At 39.8% G+C, this 26,704-nt stretch overlaps 2 protein-coding genes across 11 annotated transcripts; one reads left to right on the top strand and one right to left on the bottom strand.

Moving 5' to 3' along the window:
- Positions 1-385: 385 nt before the first annotated feature.
- On the bottom strand, positions 386-6,097 carry sike1 (suppressor of IKBKE 1). The gene is made up of 5 exons (XM_075476057.1): positions 5,706-6,097; positions 5,443-5,548; positions 5,215-5,357; positions 4,984-5,097; positions 386-2,321 (listed from the first exon to the last, which is right to left on the bottom strand). Exons 1-5 carry the CDS (start codon positions 5,862-5,864, stop codon positions 2,187-2,189), a joined length of 657 nt encoding a protein of 218 aa, XP_075332172.1. The 5' UTR covers positions 5,865-6,097; the 3' UTR covers positions 386-2,186.
- Positions 6,098-7,895: 1,798 nt separating this feature from the next.
- Positions 7,896-26,477, top strand: csde1 (cold shock domain containing E1, RNA-binding). 10 transcript variants are annotated; one of them, XM_075476049.1, is made up of 23 exons: positions 7,896-7,974; positions 10,409-11,070; positions 11,972-12,210; positions 13,473-13,661; positions 14,278-14,476; positions 14,602-14,711; positions 15,534-15,620; positions 15,944-16,041; positions 16,125-16,206; positions 16,465-16,593; positions 16,732-16,857; positions 16,998-17,213; positions 17,344-17,514; positions 17,605-17,769; positions 18,273-18,290; positions 19,081-19,188; positions 19,395-19,573; positions 19,665-19,777; positions 21,930-22,049; positions 22,129-22,307; positions 22,430-22,593; positions 22,701-22,839; positions 24,907-26,477. In XM_075476049.1, the coding sequence occupies exons 3-23, from the start codon at positions 12,085-12,087 to the stop codon at positions 24,952-24,954; spliced, it is 2,766 nt and encodes a 921-aa protein (XP_075332164.1). In that variant the 5' UTR covers positions 7,896-7,974; positions 10,409-11,070; positions 11,972-12,084; the 3' UTR covers positions 24,955-26,477. The 10 variants fall into 10 exon arrangements, with proteins under 10 accessions (XP_075332164.1, XP_075332161.1, XP_075332159.1 ...); XM_075476046.1 differs by having other exon boundaries at positions 14,602-14,768; positions 17,344-17,484; XM_075476044.1 differs by having other exon boundaries at positions 14,602-14,768; positions 22,701-22,833.
- The last annotated feature ends 227 nt before the right edge of the window (positions 26,478-26,704 follow it).

The following is a 26,704-nucleotide window of genomic DNA, read 5'->3' as shown; positions in this document are numbered from 1 at the left end:
GAACAACAAAGCCACGCAGAAACAAATATTATCTTAGGATACTCTGTTTGATTACAAAATTCCTCGAATTGATTTTGTTTGACAGTATGTGTGGAAAAATCCACATATTAACACAAGATCTTTTGTGCTTTTTTTCCCATGAACGCCGCATTGAGATACTTTTGCAAGCCTCGCGAGAAGTTAAAATCACAACGCTTCAATGTCGCCATCTTGTGGTAAAGAAAAGAACAGCCCAAACTTTTTTTTATGATTGGCAGGGAAAAAAAGAACAGAAATTTGTATTGCAGTTTCTTTTTTTGAAATCTCTTTTTATTAAACACAAAACAGAGTTACATTGTTGGCTTAAGATACAGATTTTTGTTCTTTTATACATTTCAAATTACACCCCCCACCCCCACCCCTTAGAACCTCTGTGCGTCTTCCCACATGGTCAATCAGCAATAAAACGTTACTGAGTCATTAATATACACATATGTATCTTACACCAGAAAAGTGGAAACAAAAAAAAAAAATAGTTATCATGACAAATAAAAATACAACTATCAGAGAGTAACAAAACAACAATAACAATGTATATGCATATATGTACACACATTCCTACCATACAAAAAAGGAAAAAAAAAAAGGCTTACACAATTTATATGTTTGATATCTGTAGGTCTTGGCCATCAGATCTCAATGCTTTACTCTTAGGGGCTCTCAGGAAGTGTCTTGAGCTTTTCAAAATAATTTATTAATGGGTTCCAAATACCATAAAAACGGTCATTGGACCCTCTTAATGTGTATTTTATCTTTTCTAATTTTAGATACAACATTAGATCAGACATCCATACAGATAATTTTGGTGGGCAGGAAGATTTCCAGTGTAAAAGAATTTGTCTCCTAGCTATCAACGTTGAAAATGCTATTATATCTTTGAACCTAGAAATACTTATACTATCAAGTGGCATGGTTCCGAAAATTGAGGTATACATATTAGGCTGACATTCTATTGCTATTTTAATCCTAAGATTTTAAACTGGATTAAGGCTAAACGTGCACAGGATGTAGTCCCATTCACCCTACGCACAGCCTCCTCCCATATACTATCTGGAATTGCCTCTCCCATTTCATTATCCCACTTAACTTTCAACTTATCATGAATATTCTCCCCTTGTGAGGTGATTATAGAGTGAATTCTAGAAATGAGGCCCTTTAGATCAGTAGAAAGTGCAAACATATCATCCAAAACAAAGTATTGCAAAGTTTCTACATTAAATTTTATTTTACACAATCAGTACATTGTCACTAAATCATTATATATCAGGTTTAACTGACTAACACTGATTTCCTGAGATGACAATATGCAGTGCACGCACAAATTTAAAATACACAAAAAGTTGGCATGTTTGGAAATTGTTACCACTATCAAAGAAGTGCCATCAGCTGGTGCCACATAACTCCGCCTTCAAATCTCATTATTAGAAATAGAAAACTGGCGTTCCACACGATAAACGTAGCAAACATGAAAATCCCGTTGTATGCTGTCACTGGCAAACCTATCAAAACCCTAAATTGACAATCACATAAAAAGTTTCCACTGTCGCTCCTCAGCTATCAAATTCTTGTGAAACAGCCAAATGTCTTTTTCTTGGCAACGTGCACAGTCTTGCATGGTGTCGAGTAGAGTACCAGTGGGTTTCTTAATATTAGGGGTGTTTGTGGAAATTTTACCCAGCAGAAATGTTTGTGTGAGAACAGCAAAAGGGAACCCAAGAGGTAGAAACCGTGTCCTTAAAGAATAAATGTGTCTTTGGCCAAAAAAAAAAGAAAAAGAAAGAAAAAAAACTCCCCTTTCCCATTGCAGCCTTTACTCCAGTGTGTGTGTGTGTGTGTGTGTGTGTGTGTGTATCTGAAATATGTCATATGTCAGTGACAACACAACACCTCATTCAAATTCACTCCAACATGACTGCAGTGATTACACAATTACTGTACATAGTGATACTTATGATGATATACCCCGTGTACATGTTTCTGATAGCTACAATGTTGTGTTTGGGTGAAAAAAAAAAAAAGAAAGTATGCTTTGTGACTGCATTCCATGTTGTTAAAAAAAAAAAGGTTGCACAGAGGTGACATAACATCAACCCTGTCTTCTTGTCTTATCAGACTGGGCCCCCCCACAGTTCACATCACAGTTCTGATCACTCGTTGGAACCTGGCTGAGGGGACTGTTCCCATGCTGTTACTGCTTTTGCTGGCTGGTCGTTTTCTTCTCTCAGTATCTTCACAGACCCCTTGCTGATGTCCAGAAGGTCTCGGAGCTCCTTGTTCTCAATCTGTGGGTGACAGGGCAACAAAATGTCACTTCATCCAAAATACTTATAAAAGATGGAGGTAACTACAATTATGTCACCTGATGAGATGTGGACTATCTTTTAAGAGAGCTTCGAAGTGATGCTTGAAACTCAATTTAACAAAAATGCCATATCTTTGAGGCCCATCTTCTAAATAGGACAGGAGGATAATGAACTGAAAAGGGGAATTTATATAATTAAATAGTGACCAATATGTAAGTTTATTGATTTAATCATTCATGAGACAAACTGAAACTATATATGGCACCCCATGTTCCCAGCCTATCAGTTCAAAAACTACTGATTTCTTGAAGCCTACCTTCACTTTCGTTTTACCTCAGCTGAGGTCACATTGCTGAGCTCCGTTTGAGCCAGAAAAGCTTTAGAGATGGCTCATAGTGGGCCTCAAATATAGCATTTAAAAAAGGCACTTCCTCGTTGGCTTCAATTTTCAGAAACAATGCTACATTCATCTTTTATATACAGTCTTTGTTTAGGAGATTGTTTTGCATTTACCTTTAGCAATGCATGTAGTTTTGCTCTTATATGGAAATGTTGTCCTTTATGTTTGAACAACTATATAATGTGAAGAACTTTAACTTGATTTTGCTTTATATCACATGTTTGGCATCCCTCTGTAGTAATATCTGCATTTCTTGTGGCTCATAGAGACTGCACTTTATTACATAATAGGAGCTGTGACCATTCGGGCACAAGACTGCAGCATTTTAGTTGGAGAGATATTGTATGGAGTAAGCTTTCTCATTGACCACTGTGGGGGCTGACTATGATTGTTGTGGCTGATAACTGCCGATAATGTAGCTGCCACTGTGACCGCCTCTGTAACAAAGGCTGTGCTCGTGGTTACAATTCTGGCTGTGACAAATGAAGTTTTAATGGGTGTACACTGCTGTACGTATTTGCAGCAATGGCTGTCCTGTCTGAGTATGCACAGGACTGTGGAAAAGTCTTGAACCACCCCTCATTTCTTTATATTTTGCCTCTAAGAAGTCAGACAATCTTGTAATCTTTTACAATGGTCTTGAGCAATTGTTCTGTAGGCTTTATTAAAGTCTTTCAAAGTATCTCTTTAGACATTGGCTATTTTTTTTAAATTATTATTTCTACAGCAGATGAACAGTATATGAAATTTATCCAAATCCAGCAAAGACCTGACACAGGACCTGAGACTTGACCTTTCAGTTGATCTATCTACTGTTCACTACACTGCTCTTACAGATGGGAAACAGGGAGACAAGGCTGAGGTATGCCAAATGACATAAGAACTGCACTGAAAGTCAGTGTGATGAATCCTCCCCAGAGCTCAAACCTCGACATTACTGAAGCAGCGTGGGACCATCTTGAATGGAACAAAAGGCAGCCAACATCCAAAGAAGAGCTTTGAAATGTCCTCCAAGAAGCCTGGAGAACTATTCCTGAAGAATACTTAAAGACATGAAAATGATTATGCTTGTGATGACATGCTTATGATTGTAAATGCTCCGTCTTTGCTTTATGTACAATTTAAATAGATTGCCGCAACTATTTCCAGAAATTAAGGGGTGTCTCAAGACTTTTTTAAAGTACTGTAGGTTTGTGAGACTGTAGTATTATTTTGATTTCTAAAAATAAAGTAATAGATGGTGTCAGGATAGGGGTGCGCGATCTGACGATATAAAATCGTGACTGGCGAGGAAGAGTGGAGAATCGCAGGCGATCTACCAAATTAGAGAAACCGTATAGATCGCCTTTGCCAATCAGCGCAATGTTTTTTTTTTTTTAATGCTGGTTCCCGCAGATGCGGCAGACGTAGGGCGTCCTTATCCAACCAATCATAGCGAACTGTGCGTCGTGACACTTTCTTACACGCCTGCATGTTGTGTTTGTAAAACCTTAGAAAACGCATGGACAGCCATGGCTTAAAGCCAAGCCGACGAGCTGGTGAAGAAGAGGAAATCCACTTCTGTAATTTGGAATTGGTTCGGGTTTTCTTCTACCCTAACCCACTGCTGCTGGTCCACATCAGGAATGGGAACAGCAGCAGCGGCACCATCCACAGCACATCCATAGCGGCGCACGGGAGAAACTCACGGCCAGCAGCAGCACTCTTGGGTCGGATGAGGAAACCGCTAGCTCGTAAGCTAACTACGGTGCAAGAGAAAAGGGATGCACCGCGACCGTGACAAACATTACACAGTTGGAAAGTATTCCTTTAGGGCGCTCTGGTGATGGCAGTGCGTGGCTGTGGCTGCAGTAAAAGAACATGCAGCGTTGCTCATCTGTTGCTAAATGGCATCATGAGGTGGAGTCAAGTCGTCATCAGTGGTTCGTTTTTCTATTTCCGGTTGCTTCACTCTCACTGTGTCAGATGTCATTAATTAGATCATTATTTTTCATCTTGAATTGGGTTACAGTTGAATTACAATGTGTTGATTGCCAAATTCTTTCTTTTACTCCTTAGCTCTTCTGTGGTTCAGCATGTCGACTTAACTCTACTGTAATTGGTCTTTTTTTTTTTTTGGATGGAAGATCGTGATAAAAAAAAATCTAAATCGTGATTTTATGCAAAAAAAATCGTGATACAACATTTTTTCCACCCCTATGTCAGGATATGAGCTGTTGCTCTCGATTCTGCTGTGCTCACCTCTAGTTGAGCGAGCCTCTCTCGAACCGTGCAGTAGCGCTGATCATCCACCTGCACAGCTTTTCTCATCACCTGGCCCATCTCACATATCCGCTCCACCTGGCCCTGCACTTCCTAGAGAGGAGTTGAAGAAAAGTGAAGATTATTTTCACTAAACCAAAGTGCAAATTTCATAGTTTTGAAAACTACCTATGACTGAGCATTTTACAAGTACTAAGAAAGCCAGTTTACTTTGGCGTGGTCTTCGTGAAGGCTGAGCACTGGTTTGGTGTCCAGCTCCTTCTTTGCCATCATCAGCTGGAGCATCTGCTTGCGATACCGGCCCATGATCAGTTCCAGCGTGTACTGGTGCTCCTCAAGAGACAGCCACAATTCTGCAGACAGTCACAAGGAGGGTTAGCACAGATATAAAACATCAAACGTACAATCAACAGGCGGATTGTGGGATATTTTTTTTACCTTTATTCTCCCGCTGCAGTTCCTTGATTTGAGTGTTTTCCTGAGTCAGGAGGACATGAGGCTTGTACTTCGTAAGCTCCTGAATCTCTGAGCTGTCTTCTGTGTGCTGAACGAAAGCAGTAAAGAGCAAACGGGAGGATTACAAGGTCTCCTTTTTTACACCGACAGGGAGGATTAAGTACAAGAAAGTCCTGTTGTTTCACCTCTACTCTATTTGTATACGACATACCAGGTTAGCGGTGTTTAGACGTTTTTGCGCTCACCTTGTCTGGAAGAGCATTTCCCACCTCCGTCATGCCCTGCACTCTCCGGCTGAGGGCCCCGGACTGCTCTATCAGTCCCTCGGCGGCCGTGTCGTGCTCTTTCAACCTTTCGAGAAGGGTCCGAGCATCGCCCAACACTTTTTCTAAAGTGCAGGCCATTTACTGGAAAACTAACAAGTCGTGTCCGAAACGTAAACAAGCTACTTCAAAAAATACCAAAAAATACCTCGTAGTGTTAGCTTACAGTGGCTATTACGCCAAGTTCTTTACAGTAAATTATACATACTGTTGAGAGAACTCAGCAATGTTTTCAAGATAGATAGAAAATTAACAAAACATACAACAAACGGTATCACTCTTGCGGTTGTCAAGTTCGTTGTACCCCTGTGAAGCTAAATGATGACGTCACTTCCGTATCTTCAATTTCCTCTCATATGCACTACCGCGATAACTCAAATGAAACTTGAAAAAAGTGGTGGATTTTTACGTCGATGATGTAACTATTTTATGACAGTTTTCAAATAAATTCTAACTGTTTTCAATTTTATTTCGAATGGATAAGATGAATTAAGAGAAACGTGGAATCACTAAATTGTGTGTTGGGGGGTGAATTATGGAACCCATCCACCCATTTTGCATACTAATCCAATCCGCTTAATCACACTCACTCCTGGGGATAATTCAGTCAGCAAAAAACAACCTAATATGCATGTTGTTGTTGGACGATGGGAGGAAGCTCAGAGTAGAACCCACACATACACAAAGAGGACATGCGAAATCCACACAGAAAGACCCCAGCGTGCAGCCCTGAATTATTACTTTGTCAATTATAATAATAATAAATAAAATTTATTTCACAGATTCAAGGTCCAGATAAGAATATGCAGTTCATTAAAAAGACATTAAAAGACATACAACCCCCCCCCCATTTCCAGATGTCAGAATTGTATTGGGTGTCACTTTCCTTTATATTAGACAAACACCTTATGATTCATTTCTTGATAGATTTAATCTACACATAAATTTATACATAAGGCTCCTCATTAGAGCCTGAAATGTGGGTACATTTGCATTGACAAAGAGAGCACTTGCACTTTCCCACCTTGGAGCCTTAAGCAAAATTCTAAGTTCATCATTATAAGCCACCTTGATCTTATTCATCTTAGTTCTGCTGTAACTACACCAAAGATGAGCTGTATATAGTGGAGGACAGTAAGTTTTAAAAAGAGATATTTTGACCTCCTTCGCACACATATAAACTTTTCGTGCCAGCATATTCGCTTGAGCATACAGCTTGCAACACTGACGCTGAATATCATCATCATCACATAAGTCATTCCTGAGAATATGACCCAGGTATTTTGCTTTAGTTACAGTTGTCAGCTCACTGTCATTTAGATAAAAGGAAGGGAAGTGTAGTTTTTTTTATCCTCCTTAGTCCTGACAATCATTACAACACTCTTTTTTAAGTTGTATTTGATGTCATACTCTACACCATACTCTGAGCAGGCTCTGAGCAGTTGCTGTAGACCAGCACTATAGGGAGACAGGACAACTAAGTCATCACCATACAATAGATGATTAACAATTATATTCATAAAAACCTTCTAATTTGAATTTCTAAAAAGGCAGGGATAGGATAAGTGTGACAATTAAATGCTTCAAGTGGATATTTTCCCTTAAATAAATAGAAGTTGTTCCATATTTGAATCATACATTTATTTAATTTGATTATATATTCTATTAATAATAAAGAAAATTTTTAACTTTATTGAAACTCTACTTTAGGGAGGGAACTTTTCTTCTTGGACATGAGACATTCTTAAGCACCACACTTTCCATTTGAATAAGGATAAATAGAATAGATTTCTAGGTTTTGAGTATTGATGGGCTTTTAACGCATTTTAACATGTTTTTATGTGCCTTTTTAAACTTTTATGTGTGTCTGATTGCATGTTGATATTTAGTTTCTTACCAATAAGATATTTATATGTATTGGGCTGACAAGTTCAAGTGGAAACACATGATATAGTAAAATTTATGAGGTAACAATCTCATAAATGAAAGGCCAAACAAGTGCATGCTGAATCTACTATAATCATTGCGGGACATGTTGCGGGACCACTGATCCAGCTGCAGTGGCCTCTCTTTCCGAGCCTCTTTGTTGAACTTCACGTTGTGAAATATCGCGGGATCTACCTCCCTAATCACTACGTAATGTGCCGTGCTGCTTCTAGCGGCGCTGGTGACAGTGCTGAAAGCTGTTGGGGTGAGTTTTTATTAATTTTCCTATTTCGTTAAACTGTACAAATATTTTTTCATGCTGTTTTGGCAACGCGTTTTCTTTTTTTTTTAACTCATCTTTTTTATTGGAATGGGTTATTTTGCGCTTAGTCTTGCGCAGAACTTGGGCCTGGGTGGGGGCGGCCGTGTCTTTTCCCCTTAGCATAAATCACACAAGGGCCAAGCTGTAAAGCAGCGTGCTAACTGTAGCATGCTAACGGTAACCGCTGCTGCTAGCCAACTAGCATCGCAAACGGCCCGACTACCTTAGAAACAGTTTAAACGCTCACACTGATGGTGATATTCATAGAACATGCACAGTATTCCAAATAAATAGTACTTGTGTGAAACCGTTAAATTACATGTTGGAGACAGAGGTTGAAGTTTAGTAGAAATTAGCACGAGCTTTGTACGGAGCTTCTTTGTTTTCCAGTCCTCGTGCCATTAGCTCCATTAATGTTACACGTTGTCGCTCTATGAGAATAAATTCTGAAATTATGTTGGTTGTATTTAGTGGCAAGTGAACATTAGTCGAAAAAAACACTTTGATGCTCATCATTGCTCTTCCTCTCACTTTGAAATTTGTCTGGTCCCAACCCGGCGTTTTGTGTTAAATCAGCTGAGGAAGTCTGTTGGATAATTGTCAAGTGAAGTTAATCTTGTTCCCCTGAATAGTTTTTTTTTTCTTTTAGCATTAAGTTGTTATTCGTGTGTCTTGTGAGTTAGTCGGTGTGAAACGAGCATCCACTAAGTTTTTACCAAGTGTGTACATTTGAAATCAACCTCCAAACGTCAAAATTGTTAATTTTTCCACATAGAAATCGGTATCGCCATGTCTTAAAGAAAGAATGTCGTGGTTTCTCAACTATTTCTAGCAAACTATTGAATCTGACACCCTAGGCAACATGTCTGTCGTAGCAACATTTAAAAAAATGCCTGATGTAATTCTGTTTTAGACGTCCTTAGCGTTGGCTCAGTTTGTTGTGTATTTATTTATCTTTAAAGAGTCGGATACGCCAGGCAGTGATGGCTGTTTACGGCTTCACCGTTAGCAAGATGCTAATCTACCAGTATTTGCTTGTACACGCAAGGTCATTAAGACGGCGAGGTTTATCATCCTAAAGTGTCTTGATATTGTGCTCAACACGCAGCAAAAAAAAACAGAATGTAAGCCATTTTGGATTGTTTCTACCTATATGTTTGAGTTTGTCGAGTGTTTCCACTTGAACTGGTTAGCCTAGTTGTGACGTTTCCTATGGCGTAGCATACCGCAACGTGTTGGCTCAGGCCATATTGGCTGTTCCAGCTGAGGATAACGGATTGTCAGGAAGTCACATGATTAGCCATGTCACAGCAGTTGTCTTTCTGCCCGAGACCACGGTCGCAACGTGTTATAGTCGGGGGTCCTTGTTATATATTGACTGCTCTGTCGAAACTCATGGCTTATACTATTAATAGTTTTTTTTTTGTTCTTGAATGAATAACGGGCTAAACTGTGGTTACATGCTGATTTATAAAGTGGCTGCTGTTTGTCTTGTGGGTGTAACCTGTTTCTATCTTTGCCCTGTCAAAAGTTTACAAAAGGGTTGGCAGCCAATTCTCTCCAAGGTCATGTTTTCCACTGAAAAAGTTCATTGTGCATAACCCTTAACAGACTTACTCAACGAATTTCTTGTGTACAACCACTTGCTTTAGGGCTTTAGTTCCTGTCTAAGTAGCATTCAACCGGTTTGAAAATGTACACAGAGGGTGTTTGTTCTGTTTTTTACATTTGTTTATAAATGCAAAGGAGGTAATTTAAAATGTGCCCCACACCCTGTTACATATAATCCCATTTGAGGCTTTTTACAACCTCGTATTGTAACATTCTGGGATATAGGACAGTTATTGGGACATAGCCACAGCAGCGTATCGTGTGTCGTAGGAGGGCTCACCCAGCTTGTTTACAGTGCAGAGTATTTAGGTCAACATGCTACTCTAACCTACTGATGAAGGGGTGTTTCTAAATAAACTCGGAGAATTTCAAGCAAGCGTTACTCTGATTGGTTGCTAGATTGGCCTCCTCTGAACATGTGTGCAGTTGTGTGCAAAACAGTTGAGAATTACATTGCAAAACACAGTGCCTTGGTCTAAGAGTTGTAGCCTGAACCAAGGGTATGCACAATGACCTTTTTATACCCAGCTCTTGTCTACTTGTCAGCTACCTGTGCTGTGCACTTATCAAGTGACATCCAAAGAAAACTTACTTTGTAATCGGTGTAATTGCATTTCTCAGGATTAACTGCAGACTACTGTGGGTATTTGGGCCTTTTTTTTTTTTTTTTTTTGCTTTTGTTTTGTTTATTTCAAGTCTAAAAGTAATTGTAAAGTCGAAGAAATGGAAATTCTTTATCTAACCAGATCTGCTCTTTTCCCCACAGTATGAAGTGAAACAACAGAATTTTTGTACCATCCGCAACTGCTTCAAGTTCAGATCACGTCAAAGAAACCGAAGATAAACCTCCCAGAAAAAGTTGCAACGCTGAAAACACGTGGGGGAAAAGGATCTCGTCAAGGATTTAAAATACAAGAAGTAACCAAATCCTGAAACGACCAAAGAAAACGCACATCGGCCCAACTGAAATCCCGAAGAGAAGCAATCCTATGCCCAAGCATATTCTGAGAAGATAACTGATCTGAAACCAGAAGTTTGTGCCTACTCAACAGCTTTGACAAAGCACACGTCCCAACGCTGCTCCTAGCCCTCCTCATCCTCGCTGCACCGCCGACTCACCACCAGGTGTGGAGTGGGCTGCTGTCTGCTAGTTTCCCCCCATAGTCCCCCCTCATCTATCCCTCCCTCTTCTCCTTCTTCTGTTTTCTTTGTAATTTTTTTCGAAGCGGTGTTATTGCACCTGCAATTGCCTTTTGTGCGCTAGATTTCTCCCCATTTTTTACTTTATGCAACCGTCTAGAACTTGTGCCAGAAACCTGTAAGAAGTGTGTGTGTGTGTGTTAAACTGTGTGTGTGTGCGTGCGTGTGAAGAAGTCTGCTAAATCATCAAGATCCAGACAATTGCAACATTCAAGACGACCATTAAAGGTAAGGCTTAGTTGTAGGCCTTTTATAACACAAAATTAGTCATGTTAACAGCAACTGTATCTTTACTGTCTTATTGTTGTGGTGTTTTTTTTTTTTTTTTGTTTTTTTTGTTTTTTTTTTTTACCCTGTAGGAGGTTTAAGATTTGTAATTCAATTGATATTGTAATTTTAGACTTCTGAAATTTTTTTTTAAGTAATTTTTTATTTTTATTTTTTTACATATTACCCTATAAAGCTGGTTTAAAACATTGTGACACCTGGTTCTGATTCAGTTATGCAAGCTGCAACGACCCGTCACAGCAATGCAGATGTTTTTGTTTTTTTTTCCTTTTATTTATTTTGTTTGGTAATGCCTTTTGACCCGGCCTCAAAAATTTGTTTTTGTTTTCTCGGCTTTTAAAAAGGCAGCATCCTTGGGTTTTTAACAGCTGATTTCACAGATTAGTACACCTACGAAGCAGAAAAAGGGACACCAGTGAAAGCGGTTATTACAGTGTTTGGTTAGAAATTAACTGCTGTTTGTACATGATTTACACACCCGTTGTTTGATACTGTGGTGAACTTTAGATTCTGTCATCTCAGTGACCTCTATTTCTTAAAGACAGCTCTTTCTAAAACTTTGTACAAACGAGCTGGACTGAACAATCACCACCTTCTCGATGCAGTCAAACTGGAAATTTCAGTTCAGTGGAAGAATTATTTAATTGCTTTTCCACACTCGACCCGCACCCTCTTCCTATTCTGTCGTTTTTTAAGTCATATCCTCCCTAATTTTTTGCCTTGTTAACCATCCCTGGGGATAAAGGCCCAAACGGCTATTTTCCTTTGTTTGTGACACTTGGCTCACTGGCTGACCTATCTTCCTCACCCATTATGTTTGTTCCTCTCTTCACCCTTGCAGACATCCAGCGGTGTATCATTGGGTGGTTACATAATTGTTCTAAACAGTCAAGCAAAAAATTCAAACAAGTATTCAAGTGCTCAAGCAAGTTTGGTCCAAGTTTATGGGAAAATATGGGCAGCCCCTGGAAAGGCTTTGTTGAATTTACCTTGCCTGCGTCGCCACCCACCGCGTTTGTTAGTGCTGACCTGAGCAGCACCTCCCCTGTCGGACTCAGCCTGTCGCCATATGGCCGATCCGTAAGTTTCACCTTCCCACCTCTTTTCTTCGTGCCCCACCCCATCGAGCACCCATCCACCCACCTTGCCCTGCATCTTTGCTGTGAATGGCCTAATCTCTTTCATCCTTCTTCGGGCTCCCGAGACAAGCCTCTACTCAGCTGTATTAATGCAGGGTGAGGGGTGTTCTGGCGGCTAAACTGTTGAGATTTTGTCTTTCTTTTATTTATTTTTTTTGTCTTTTTCTTTTCATTCCCACAATTCATTGAGAAACCTTTCATTTTACTTCTTGCCATCGTTTATGTATTTATTAATTTCCCAGGAAAAAAAAAAGAAGCTTTAGTTGGGTCATGACGGGTAAATCATGTTTGCGCACACGCTGTTCATCTTTACTTTCACTTGTATCAGGTGACGCATATGCAAGCAAAATTAAATATTCTTTGAAAAAAGATTGATACACATTTTGCAAAACCCGCCCATCGGCACTAAACTAAAGCCATTCATTATCGCTTTGACCAACATGTTTTTACATGTTTCAGAATTATTGCCACGCTGGCAACTGAAATCCAATCAAATGTTCAGGCAGGCTTGCTTTTTGATGGTAGGAGACCCTTTTTCTTTTTTTTTGTTCAGTTTTTTTTTGTTCCATCTCTTGTCAAGAGTAGCTTATTAAGATAGTGCTACACAGGGTGTAACAGAAGAGGCTGCTCTGGGATCCCCCTCATAACCCATAATCCATCACCAGCTCTGTCCACTGTAGATGCACTGCTGTTTGACCTGTCATCTGCATCTCCCAGTTCTCCATCTTCAGTAGTTGTATTTTACTTGAGTAACATTGGCAACACTGCGCTTAAATCACTTCACCTTAACTGGCTGTGCCAAGAAGACCTTTTCAGTTTCTACTTTGCTTTCTCTGTAGAGAATTCCCTTTTACATGCACTGGTATTTTCAAAACTGCAGTAGTGTTATAGATTACGCCTTTTTAATGAGAGACTGTTTTGGTTGAGGGGCCAAAAGCGAGTGGCTTTTCTGCCCTGATATTTCTGCACATGGTTTCAATTTTAATGGAGACGACTGAATATAATGAAATTGCATTTGGGAAGTCTTTGTACCCAACATCATGTTTTTTTCTGGTGTATTGTGGAATTGATATATAGAGGGGCCTCAAAGAGGTGCATGGACAAACTGTATGAAAATTAGATCAACATTAATTGGACAACTGTGCTCAAAACCAACTCCACAAGTTGTGCCATTTAATTGAAAGTGTCGCCTTTTCCCACCAGCATATCCCAGTCCTAACCACTGTGTCAGAAATGGAAAGGGGCTCCTCTGAACCCCCAGTGGCTCGCAACACTGGCCACTCCCCACATACCTCTACTGGTCCCATGCCTATTCCCCGTTCCTCCTCTGTCTCTTGCCGTCCCCATCCCGGAAGTAAAAAACACAAGCGGACTCCCTTGTACCAGAGATCTGTAAGAGTAAATGCTGTGTGGCGCCCATACTGACTAAGCAGCTCTGTTAGCTGCTGTTGTGTAATGAGACCCTTGCTAACAGCATGGTTTGTAGATTTGTGGAAACAACAAGTTTAATCATGGTGTTCATGAGAATGTTGAGGGATTTCTATTTATGCCCAAGAAGGCAAATAAGTGAATTAATCAATCTGCATAATCCCTGTTTTGTTAATGTGTTGAGGGAAGTAAACGGTTTGAACAGTCCAACCAGAACTGCATGGAACTCTGGGACAAAGATTTCTCAACAAATCGAGTGGATTGTAGCTTTCCTTGCATGAGGAAGCATCACTATGTTGCAGAATTTGTTTTGTCATAGGCTTAATTGTAATCAAACTACCTGGTGGCTCAGAAGGCTCAGATTAACCGGTTTGTTTTTCTTTTTTTTTAATTATTTTTCTTATGTTTCAATGTCTTAGCCTCACAACTTCCCTCGAAAGTGTGTGACAATTGCATGTTTGTGAGTTTTATTTGTTTTGGGTTGACATCAAACACTGCATTAAACCCCCCCCTTTCTTTTTTGTCTGCTTTATATTGAGCCACTACTGGACACATTTTAACACATTCTCTTCCTTTCCAGATGAGTTTTGACCCAGGCATGCTTCATAACAATGGACACACTGCATATGCCAATGGCACAGGACCTGGCATTAGAGAGACTGGTGTGGTGGAGAAACTCTTGACATCCTATGGGTTCATCCAGTGCTCCGAACGTCAGGCCCGCCTCTTCTTCCACTGCTCCCAGTACAATGGCAACTTGCAGGAACTTAAAATAGGAGGTACGAGACCATAGACTTGTTTGTAAATTATTCTGGTAAGGTTGAAGCATCTCTGTTCAAACTAAAGTTGCCCACGTGTCAGTTTGAAGGGCTCTAAAATTGTGTCTTCTTCTTTCTCCCATTAGATGATGTAGAGTTTGAGGTATCCTCTGACAGGCGCACTGGCAAGCCCATAGCAGTGAAGCTGCTTAAGATAAAGCCAGAAGTGCTGCCAGAGGAGCGCATCTCGGGCCAGGTGGGGCCAGACCTGCACGCCTATCCCTTTACTGTGCTGCATGGTTATATTCATCCAGTTAAGGAACACGTTTTATTTTTGGTTATGTCCTTGTCTGTCAGTTTTACTCGTGTGCCCCCTCCCTTATTTTGAAAGGGAATGTTTTTTTCTCAGGAAGTGAAAACTTGTTTCCCCTCCGCTTCTGCATCTAAATTTCTTTTAAAGATTCACATTGCACTTGAAGTCCACTTTGGCTTTAATGTTGCTGGTGTGCATGTTTGCTGGAAGTGATGTATGTTTGAACAAATTTGGTCGAGATTTAGCGTAATTTCAGTGTGTTTGTGCTTTTTGCTGAATCTCGTGAAACCAAAAATAATTTTTTTTTTGAGTAGTTGTGATACCCTTATGTAAGGAGCCAGTGATCCTGATAAGTGCATCTTTCATCTTAGATTTGCAGATTTAGGCAAAGGTGTGTTTGCAAGACTTTTGTAGTCATTGGCCTATGTTGGTGTGGATGCACAGAATTCTGATTTTAAATGCAGGACTCAACATGAATCCATGTGTTGCTTACACACTCTTTTATTTATTCACTCATGACCTTGTTGATTCAGGCCATCAACATGAAAAACACCTGTTAAAAGAATTGTTTTTTTGTTTTAACGTTTCTTAACGACATAAAAATCGTTTAAGTTACTGCACCATTTGAAATTCAGCCATTTTGTCCGTTACATGTCCAGAAACGATTATATTTGTTGTGTTTGTGTGTATATATGGAATATTTAGCTAAGATGGGTAAAGCAGTGTGTTAATGGCCTCCCCCTGTTATTTTCCCCTTCATTGCAGGTGGTTTCATCTATCCCACTGCACCTGGATGGAAAGGCTGCTCCTGGCCAGGTGCCCAGTGGCAGTGTGTGCTATGAAAGAAATGGGGTAAGATGAGAGGCATGATTTCCAGCATGTGTAAAATAAATGTAACTAGAATTTCATCTTTTCATCTTTCATCATATCTATTCACATCTGCTCCTGCAGAATAAACTAAGTGATAATCAATCATGCTGCTAAGACTCACAGTATGTGAGATGGGCTGAAGGAAACTGTTCAAATGTTCAGCCTCATAAGCTCACTGGTGGCTAACCTTTTAATTGTGTGCACTTTCATACTTTGTTGATGGTCTTGCATGTGAAATAGTTTATTTTTATAAGTTTGTCCCGATCCCATTTAACCGTGATGGTTGCTGTTGTTACTTTTCGCAGGAAGTGTTTTATCTTACTTATACCTCTGAAGATGTTGAGGGTAACATCCATCTGGAGACTGGTGATAAAGTCAGTTTTTTTATGGACACCAACAAGCAGTAAGTCTTCCCACCGTGGCATTAACACGACAGCTCGCAAAATCAATCGTGCGATGTTTATTCATTGTTTGCTTGTATTTCAGTACTGGTGCTGTCAGTGCTCGCAATATTCAGCTTGTGAAGAAAAAGCAGTCGAGGTGCCAGGGTGTGGTGTGCGCTACAAAAGTAAGTGTCACGGATTTCTTTAAACATTTAGTTTTTATGAAGCAAAAAGAGGGAATAAAAAATCTTTCTTTGAGACATTTAGTTTTTTTTTTTATAGTGAGATATCTAAAATGGTTAAAAGTAGCTTCACTCTTTCCCTATGACCCAAACAGAATTTCTAAAAGAACTGCTTTTAGAGAGGTGCTAACCCATGAACCTATTTAGAGAGGATGTGGATCTGCGTCGGCTCATAATGTTCAAACTTGTGTTTTCTGTCAGGAGGCCTTTGGCTTTATTGAAAGGGCAGATGTTGTGAAGGAGATCTTTTTCCACTACAGTGAATTCAAGGGCGATCTGGAAGCTCTTCAGGCTGGAGATGATGTCGAGTTCACCATCAAAGACAGAAATGTAAGTGCCATGTGTCTTAACTCTTTATAATCATTTGAACTTTGGATAGATCCACTATTAACTATCTCTTATAGCTCATACTCTTAAATTACAGGCTTAAATGTTTTTTTGTTTTTTTTTCTTTGTAACGTTCTATAGGGTAAGGAAGTGGCTACAGATGTGAGGCTGCTCCCCCAAGGGACAGTTATATTTGAAGACATCAGCATTGAGCAGTTTGAAGGCACTGTTGTCAAAGTCATACCCAAGGTCCCCACCAAAAATCAGGTTTGTAGAGTAACCTGACAAAAGTCAATTCAAAATAAAGAAAAGAAAAGACCGTGACTATAAAAGCTGGCACAGAACTGATCTGTTAGATGAGACTACACTGTAACTTTTAACCATTTACAAATCTTTCCTTCCTACAGAATGACCCTCTTCCTGGTCGCATCAGTTCAAGGATTGGTTTCACAGACAAGGAACTGCCTTTTGGAGAGAAGGACACAAAGTCTAAAGTGACCCTTTTGGAGGGAGATCACATTCAATTTAACATCTCCACTGATCGCAGAGACAAGCTAGAGAGGGCTACCAACATTGATATTCTCCCAGATACCTTTGACTTAACCAAGGAAACACGTGAAATGGTTAGGATTGCCCAAAAAAAAAAGTATTTTAAGCAATTTGACTAATCTAAAACTGAAAAAGAAAAACCTATTGGAAAGAATACAATTACTAAACTCGGCTAACTATTTTTGTCACCAAATCTTCGTGTAGGGGGTGATTGCGGCTATACGTGATGGCTTTGGGTTCATCAAGTGTGTGGACCGGGATGCCAGGATGTTCTTTCACTTCAGTGAGGTTCTGGAGGAGAGCCAACTTCATATCTCAGATGAAGTAGAGTTCACTGTTGTGCCTGTAGGTCCTGTTAATAAGCTTTTCACAAAAGTATGTATTATCTGTTATCATTTGAGCAAGTACACTGATTATTTGTCGTTAAAGTAAGAAATGTAAAGTAAATGTCCTGTTCTTTTCCAGGATATGCTGTCAGCTCAGAGAAACCATGCAGTGCGAATTAAGAAACTCCCCAAAGGAACTGTGTCCTTCCACACTCAGTCTGAGCAGCGCTTTATAGGCGTGGTGGAGAAGGAAATTGTTGCAGCCACCAATAAGAATGCAAGTCCCACCAAGGGCAAGGAGAAGGTACAAATATTGCACAAATGTGCTAAATATTTCACTTAAATCTGCCCCTCCATTTTTTTTAATTTTATTTTTTATTATGAATTTATTTTTTGTTAAAAGGAAAAAAACATTTTTTTTTTTTTTTTTAATTCTCATCAGCCCTCTTTATCTACCCGCTTTCCAGTTTCTGCTTTAGTTCTAATGTTGGTCTTTGTTTTCTCCCTCAATGACCACCTCCTGCTCATGCTTCTTGTCGGTTAGAAAAAAGACAAGGTAGGACTGAGACTTGCATGAAGCCTCATGGCTGTCTCTCGAATGAAGACACTAATTTCCTAGAAAAACGTAGTGTCCAATACGCCTTATGATGGACTAACCTTTCAGAATAAGAAATGCTTCACTTTGACGACATATGTCCTGTCTAGACGTCAAGAACTGACTGATAGTCCGGTGTAGGTATTCAGTATTTTAAGTGACATTTACAAACCTTGCTGTTTAATAAATTTCTGTTTCTATTATTTTTCAAGGGTAAAGTTGTAGAAAAGGTTGGTTTTTACAGGCCCTTGGCCCACTGATTTACTTGAGTTTAAAGCATGGTGTTTGATCACCAATTAACCTTTGAACGTATTTAATCAATTCTATCACCCACTCATTAAGTAGCAGGGCCGCACAATTAAAATAAAACGATGGCTATCGTGATGTAACATCTAGAAGGTTATGGGGTTATTTTTCCAGCTTTTTTTCTTGTCATAATTGCACAGTGGACCTGTTTTTTAAGAGAACGTCTCTGCAGTTTGACATTCAGAACAATTTAAAGGAATAAAAGTGGCAGCAACGACTCGACTAAAGATTAAGATAAGAAAAAAAAAATAGTCTGTCCATTTTCTGTGATCTGTTAACCTGGCCATTATTAACTCTCGCACTCTTACAGTTGGAATGAAATTCCTCATGTGAAAATGCCAGAAGATTGCATGCTGTGATTGGTTCAACCAATTACTGCTCACTGTAGTTCAAAGCTAGTTCTGCAGCCCCACCTTGTAGGCTGTAACTCGGAGCTAACCACTTACGCTACTACAGAATAATACACTTTGCACACTTGTTTATACATGTGCTGCCCATGCTTGTGTAGAATATTTGCTATCCTCTAATGCATAACATTCTCTGGAATAATCTTTGTTAGTTTAGCACTAGGTCATTTGAGGTGGCGCACTCTAAAACTTGCTTTGCGAGAAACGGTTGTTTCATTGAGACATTTGGCCTTTCCTGGAGTGGACTTGATCAAACGCTGCTTGTATGTGGACAAGTAATAAGTTTGATCTGTTGACCCCTCTTTAGGAAGCCGAGGAAGGAGTGATTGCATATGAAGACTGTGGAGTGAAGCTCACTGTGCCATACCATGCCAAGGATCTGGAGGGAGGAAGTCACCCTCTGGTTGGAGACAAGGTATCTAATCAAATAATTTTGCTTGAGATTAGATAAAGACGATACAAAATGGAAGTTCCCTCCGAAAAGGACATTTATTATTATTATATTTATAACTATATATTCTTTATTGTTGGAAACTCTGCTTCTTTGTTGCTCTGATTTTTGCCTGTTTGACGTACTGTAGTTTGTTTCGCTGGTATGATCTTTAAATTTTTGTCCTCTAGGTGGAGTTCTCAATCAATGAAGTGAAGCGAACTGGTCAACAGAGTGCAGTCTCCATCAGGCTCCTCAACCGTAATGCCTCCAACACCAAGAGACTGCATGGATTTGTCGCCGCTCTGAAAGATAACTTTGGCTTCATTGAGACGGCAAACCATGACCAGGAAATTTTCTTTCATTACAGGTAGAGGTTTATGTTCAAAGATGGCTTTATTGGACGTGCAAAGAACTGTTGATTCATATTTGTATTCCTTTTTTTTTTCTTGTCTCCTCAGTGAAATGTGTGGAGACTTGGATAACTTGGATCTGGGTGACACAGTGGAGTACAGTCTCTCCAAGGGGAAAGGAAACAAAGTCAGCGCTGAAAAAGTTACCAAGGTTGCTGCAGGTATGAGAGGGTTAATTCCTTTTTAATTTACTTTGACATGGTGTAGGTTTGAATCAGCCGCGGCTGTTCAGAGACAACACGGGAAGCCGGGCAGCCTCTCCCATTCTCTGGCGAAATTGCTACATCTTCAATGTTAAATTGACGATAAAACAGTTATTCACAAAACACAAGATATGCCCAATACTGCATTTACTTTCATAACGACAACATGTTGTCCTGTAGCTTAATGAAGTGATTTGTTCTGAAATCGTTGCCGTTCACTGAGGAAATCATGTTATGAAGCCGCCACTAACAGCCAGGCTTCTGAGCCGAGGGCTGCCCGGCTTCAGGAGGGGGCGGGAGAGTCAAGTTTTTTTTTTTTTTTTTTTTTTTTTTTTTTTCTCCCACAATTCTAGGTCATCATTGGCTAAATCCACAAAAACTCATCACTTCCGAGGCTGCTCGGCATCTCTGGGGGTAGATTAGACGTGGGCGTGTCAATATGAGGGGCTGTGTCGTGATGATTGGAGTTAGTGTTTGTCCATCATGAGAGATCTTGTGGCAGTCGAATTTTTAAGCGGGGAGAAGCACGCTGGAACTTCAGTCCCAGTGTTTGCCACAGAATTTTTGGAAACTATGGGGGGTGGGGGGGTAAATTCACGCGGCGTGAATTTGTGCGGCGTAAATTGGTGCGACTGCAGATTTTATTTTAATTGATTGATTTGCACACATTCATTCAAATATAACAAAAAAATACACAATAAAACACAACAAATTAAAAAAAAGGAATGTGTGCTGGAGATGTCAGAAACCCTTGTGGGCTTATGAGGAAACCTCATCTTGTCATTAAAACCCAATGATAACAATTGTAATAGAAAATATTTACAGGTTAAAACTAAACTTCATGAAAAATATGAATGGATCATATACAGTGAGGACTTATGCCTTTTTGAGAAACTTGAAAAGGTTTTCCTTGATAACAAAGGGTGTGGGAAGTACACAATGAGTTCAGGAACACATCAGAAGTGGTTTGGTGTTGATATCTTTAAAAATAAGAGAGCTATTACAAAATAAAAGTCTAAAATGGAATTAACTATGCACACTGAGTAAATGTTCTACCTAAAATGATTTTTCTGGAAACTAAAAGACTGTGAAAGCTTTATAGTGAGTTCACAAACCCATCAGAAGTGGTTCACTTAGAAATATATTCGGTGCGGTTACTCTGATCTTTCAGGCTTACTTTGGTGAGTTGATAAAGCCTGTGGTATGTTAGTCTTAGTTTTCTGTAAATATTAATACCATCCTGAGGCTAATTGGTGCGGTTTTCGTGACGCTATTACAATTACAAAGCTGGAAAATAGGCGAATGTCGAATATAAAACCAACTTCACCCCGCTCCGCCTAGTCGGGACGGATGAAACACCTTATTTTAAACAGAAACTATTGAGCTTACTATTTTTTTTAAGCAACATACCGGACAACATACTAGTGTACTCGTCATTGCTCAAATTTCACATTATTTCTCAGAATATAAATAAGTCAAAAAAATATGTTTGTCAACGAAATCACGATGATTACAGCTGACCTTTATGCACGCGCACCCACTGATCTATAACGTGTGTCAATCGCCCCGACAGCGACTAATAACACATAAACCTTTTTTGCCACTAAACTTCAAAACTCTGACATTGCACACTTTAGGACATGTTTAATTACTAATTCACCTGGTGTGGAGTCATATTGGTTGGTTTTCGAGGAAATCGCTGTGTTTCAAAAAAAAAAAAAAAATCGCTGTGTTTCAAACGATTGGGATTCGGAAACTATGGCGGCCAAAAGGAAACTATGGCGGGCCGCCATAGTTTCCTCAATGTATGGGAAACACTGAGTCCCAAAGCGGATACGAAAGAGACTGGTTGTCTGTGAAAGTGCTGTCGGAGTTTCACTCATTTCCATCCTTACACACATACACTTTTGTAAATATTACACTGTAAATAAGAAACACATCCTTGTTGTTTAGAAGTTTTGTCAATCATATTCCTGTTGTGCATTTGTTTGTCGTGTTAGCCAGTAGTTTTGTCACAATGGCGTAATATGGGCTTCCCCTGTTTTAAAAGTCAGCAGCCGCCACTGGTTTGAATACATATAAAAATAAATAAACCGTCTTCTGCTTGTAGTAAACGGTGCAGGTGACGATATTGGTGCTTCAGTGATGACGGGGAAAGTCATCCGTCCCATTCGCAGTGTGGATCCCTCGCAGACGGAATACCAGGGGCTTATCGAAGTCGTAGAGGAAGGTTAGTGTTGCGTTAACAGTTGGACTTGTCAACTCGAGCTGCTAAATTTTGCGGAAAGTAAAGTTATTGTTTTCCCCAGGTGGAGGAAAAGGGCAGACTTACCCCTTTGGAATCATGGGAATGGCAAACAAGTCAGACTGTCTGCAAAAAGGAGAACTCGTAAAGTTCCAAGTTTGCACAGTTACCCAAACCAGCCAGAAGATGGCCTGTAATGTGGTCCCTCAACGTAGAGCCATGGTGGAGTGTGTCAAAGACCAGGTAATGCTAATTCATCATCAGTTTTATCATGTATATCTCATTAAAGTGCAGCTAACGATGCAGTGAGGGACTGCATGAATTTGAATCCTGAAGGTATTGTTTTATTTTTTTGTTGCTTCCAGTTTGGTTTCATCACCTATGAAGTGGGTGATAGCAAGAAGCTGTTCTTCCATGTAAAAGAAGTGCAAGACGGCCTGGAGCTCCAGACTGGGGATGAGGTGGAATTCTCTGTTGTCCTCAATCAACGCACAGGAAAATGTAGTGCTTGCAATGTACGCAGAGTCAGGTAAGATCCAAGACACCAGTCCCAGGACCATGAAGGGATGTAGAACATAAATAAGTCCAGTTCTGAATTTTGATTGGATGTGCTTATTTTTATGCCCTATGTAACAGCGAGGGGCCTAAACCAGTGGCGACGCCACGTCCCGACCGCCTGGTGAACCGACTGAAGAGCATCACTCTTGACGATGCCAGTGCTCCTCGTCTGGTCATTGTAAGACAGCCCCGTGGTCCTGACAACTCAAAGGTACAGGTTCGTCTTTATTATTGCCTCAAATCTTTGTACAGTGGAAACCGCTTATAGTGGTCACGGATATAGTAATCAACCGCTTATATGGATCAAAAGGCTTGGGACGGAATCATTTCTATACAAATGCTTAGGGATGCGCCGATCAGCATTTTTGGGCACCGATCACAGGAATCCTAAATCTGCCGATACCGATCACAAAATCGATGGGCGAATAATAAAAATCCTCAATGTTGTGTATTTAAAATCTAGCCTTGTGCACCACTTAAAGTGTTAAAAAAAACATATTTGTACTAAAATAAATGATAAAGACATTTATGTACCACCATCAGCTTTTTATTCATGTAAACATTACATGCCCTTTCAAGAGCAATAGATACATAAAAAACCAACAACTAAACCTTAACTGATGGAATAAGCAACCAAAATGAATTCGGTTGCTCATTCTTACTTTCTTATTCCCTCATAACGATATATAAGAATAAGCAGTTTTTAAATAACCTTAACATTTTTAAAAAACATTGGCACAAACCAACAACTAGACCTTAACTATGAGGGAATAAGCAAGTAAGAATAAGCAACTGAAATGTATTACATGCGTCCGAAGGCTCCTGCTAAAGCGTCGGCTGTGTGTGAATTCTTGGCAGTGCAGTACGAGGTTGTGTCGCTGGGAGTTCGGGTCGATGAAATGCGCTGTTAAACTTAACATCGACATGTGACATGCACTCGAACTCCAAATATCAGTTGTAAAACTGATTGATGTGACATTGTCTCTCAAAAGTGTGTTGACGTGTGTGTATACTGTCTCGTACAGCTGAGGGAGACATACATCCGTTGGATATTTACGTCCGGGGGGGGGGGGGGGCATAGCGTGGCTCCTCCAGGCACGATAACAACCGTCGGAACCCTGTGTCCTCCACCACAGACAGAGGCTGTTCGTCAAATCCAATGAATTCCATAAGCGTTTTTGTTATATCCCTCCACCTTTTACTGTCCCTACGGCTCCAGGCGTTGAAACGTTTCACTGACGGTGAGCTGAGTGACGGTTGGGGTTTGTTTTCCTCGCGCTTGTTTTTCATAAAACAGTCGCCGGTAAGTTACGTCACACGCGGGAAAGAAAACCGTTTAATTCATGTCATATCTCATTGATAATTTCATATAAAGTCACGCGGAGAAAAACAGCCTCGGGGGGGAAAAAAACAAAAAAAAACTTTTTTTTTTTTTTTTATAAATATGCAATCGGCTTTTCTGATCGGCACTTCCAGAGCCCACCGATCATCCTGTTTAGGGTCCATATTGGCCGATCACGATCGGCGGCCGATCGATCGGATCATCCCTACAAATGCTGTTTAAATAATTTGTTTATAGTAATCAAGAAATCCGCTTATGTTTATTTTTGGCTATTTTATGAATTTAAACCTGTGCAAAAATAATTTTAAAACTACGTGTAGCTATTTTATGTTTTACTCCCTTGATTCCTTTCTGGACGTCTGCTTCTGCCTCGCTAGCTAACGTAACGAGTTGACACCGGGCAGCAAGCGCGCGAATCATGGCTGGAAAAAGGAAGTCATTTTCTCTGAATGAAAAACGTAGTCTCCTCGAGGCTCATGACAAATTACCAAAAACGAGCCAACGAGATGCTGCGGCGAAGCTTGGCAAGGTAGCCTGAGGAATGCCAAGCTTCGCCGCAGCATCTCGGCTTGCTGCCCGGTGTCAGCTCGTTACGTTAGCTAGCGAGGCAGAAGCAGACGTCCAGAAAGGAATCAAGGGAGTAAAAAATAAAATAGCAAAAAAAATAAAATAATATAAATTCGGTTTTAGTAATCAACCGCTTATAGTGTTCAAATTGGCTCTGGACCAACGTGATCACTATAAGCGGTTTCCTCTGTACTGTGATAAATTAGTTGCTGTGCCTGCAGTTAAACACAGTTTAACTTTAGCTTTGCCTACCAAAAGAGTTAGTAGAAAGTTGAGTTACAAAACCTACTTCAGAACAAATTCTAATAGTTTTCAATCCATTCACAAGGGCTCAAGGAAGAAGCCGTAACCATGTGCTTCTCCTCTCTTGTGCAGGGCTTCAGCGTGGAGCGCAAGACTCGCCAGCCTGGTGTCATCGACTGAGCAATATGTAGCCCGCCCTATATGGTGTTGGTAGGATGCTGTCCCTAAGGGCAACAGCAGGGGATAAGGGAAATTGATTTGACACATGCTTGTACACCCAACTCATCCACAGATCATACACACACATGCAGCCATTAGCGTGTGTAATGTTTGCCCCTGTTGATACCTGCAAGGGAACTTTTCTCATTCCACTGCTCCCTGCCTCCCATGTATGATGTACTTCATAGTTCCACTCTGCAGTGTACTTGGGCTCTCGAGAGTGTGTGTGGTGTATCCTAGAGGTGATTAGTGTGTAATGAAAGTATTTGTTTCTGAGGGCCTTGTCCCTCTAAATCAGAGTGACGACTGTGTGGCTGTTCATGTCCTGATCTTTTGAATCTGCTTTGTCTGGAATTCTGCACCTGTAATCTGTCCATTAGTTTGACTGGTCGGATGTGTGCGGTTGTTGGCATGTCTATAAACATATGCTCCATTTTTTGTTCCTCACGCTCCTCTACTCATGGAAACTCGAAACTATTTCATTATCAAGTTTCCACTACTGTATGCTTTCCTACAAAATGCATAGAGCAAAGTTCCCTCCATAAGGAGGATCATATTTCTCATATGTGCAAGCTTAACTTGAGGATTCTTCTCTGCTCGGTTTTTTTGAGCAGTTTTAAAATGCTTTACTGAAGAACTGAAGTGAAAGCATGGTGTGCGTTTGTGATGTATGTGAATGTCAAAGTAGTTTACTCTAATGGGATTTACTTTTACCAGTCTAGAGCCATGAGATACCTTTCGGTATTCATACGCTTCACTTAAGCAATTTTTCCCAGGTGCAGAATTCCTTATGGCATCTTCTAACTGCGTTTCTTTTATACAATTTTTTTTTCCTTTTTTTTTTTTTTTTTTTTCTCGCACATACTTTTGCTTTTATTTTATTTTTTTTAAACTCAATCTGCTAATATTGAATAAGTAAGAATAAGGTGCCTAAAAAAAAAAACCACGAGCAAAATGAAATGATAATAAAAAAAAAAATTAAAGAAACAAAAAACCTAATAAAAATTAGATGCATCCTCTGTTCCCAACCACCAAAATATTCAGAACAATGTTAGGGTGGGTTTTTCTTTCTTTCTTTTTTTTTTTTTTTCCTAGTAAAATAATACTGATATGCATCCCAAACCTGTGGGTTGAACTATACTGTATGTAATGTGTGCTTTTTTTTTTTTTTCTTCCTTTTTTTTTTTTTCCTCAGTGAAAGTTCAAACTTCAAATATAATGAAACAAATTTAATTTAAAGAAGGGGAAACTACTAGAAAATCCATTTAGGAAAAAAAATAAAAAATAAAACCATTATGAACCAGGTTGTCAGGTTTTGAGCTCTGGAAATGAGATGGGTGAGCTGTTGTGCCTCTGCACATTAAGTTACAGTCAAAATTTCTTTCTTTGGAGATCACCGGGTTTCAGTTGAACCACATACAGAGGTTCCCATGTACTTTTGTTAATGGTCTTGAATGAAACGATTAAAGTTCTATGAAAATCAACAGTTGCTTTTTGGTCTTATTTCAGTTGCAAGTCTGTCTCATTTAACACAATTCTATTGTGATTGACTTAAGGGAGAGAAACGGCCTTGCCTTGTTTTTTTTAGATCCGCGTATATCTAAATATCGTCCGAAATACGCCGGCTTTCACCAAACTGTTATCGGTAAAGTACATGAATGTATTTTATGCCAAAAATAAGGTCCAAGTTTAAAAAAAAAAAAAATAATAA

This window comes from Odontesthes bonariensis, chromosome 10 (genome assembly GCF_027942865.1).
Source record: "Odontesthes bonariensis isolate fOdoBon6 chromosome 10, fOdoBon6.hap1, whole genome shotgun sequence".
In the NCBI taxonomy this organism is placed as follows: domain Eukaryota; kingdom Metazoa; phylum Chordata; class Actinopteri; order Atheriniformes; family Atherinopsidae; genus Odontesthes; species Odontesthes bonariensis.
Note: the sequence above shows the minus strand (reverse complement) of the source record. Positions and strands in the feature narration are given on the sequence as shown.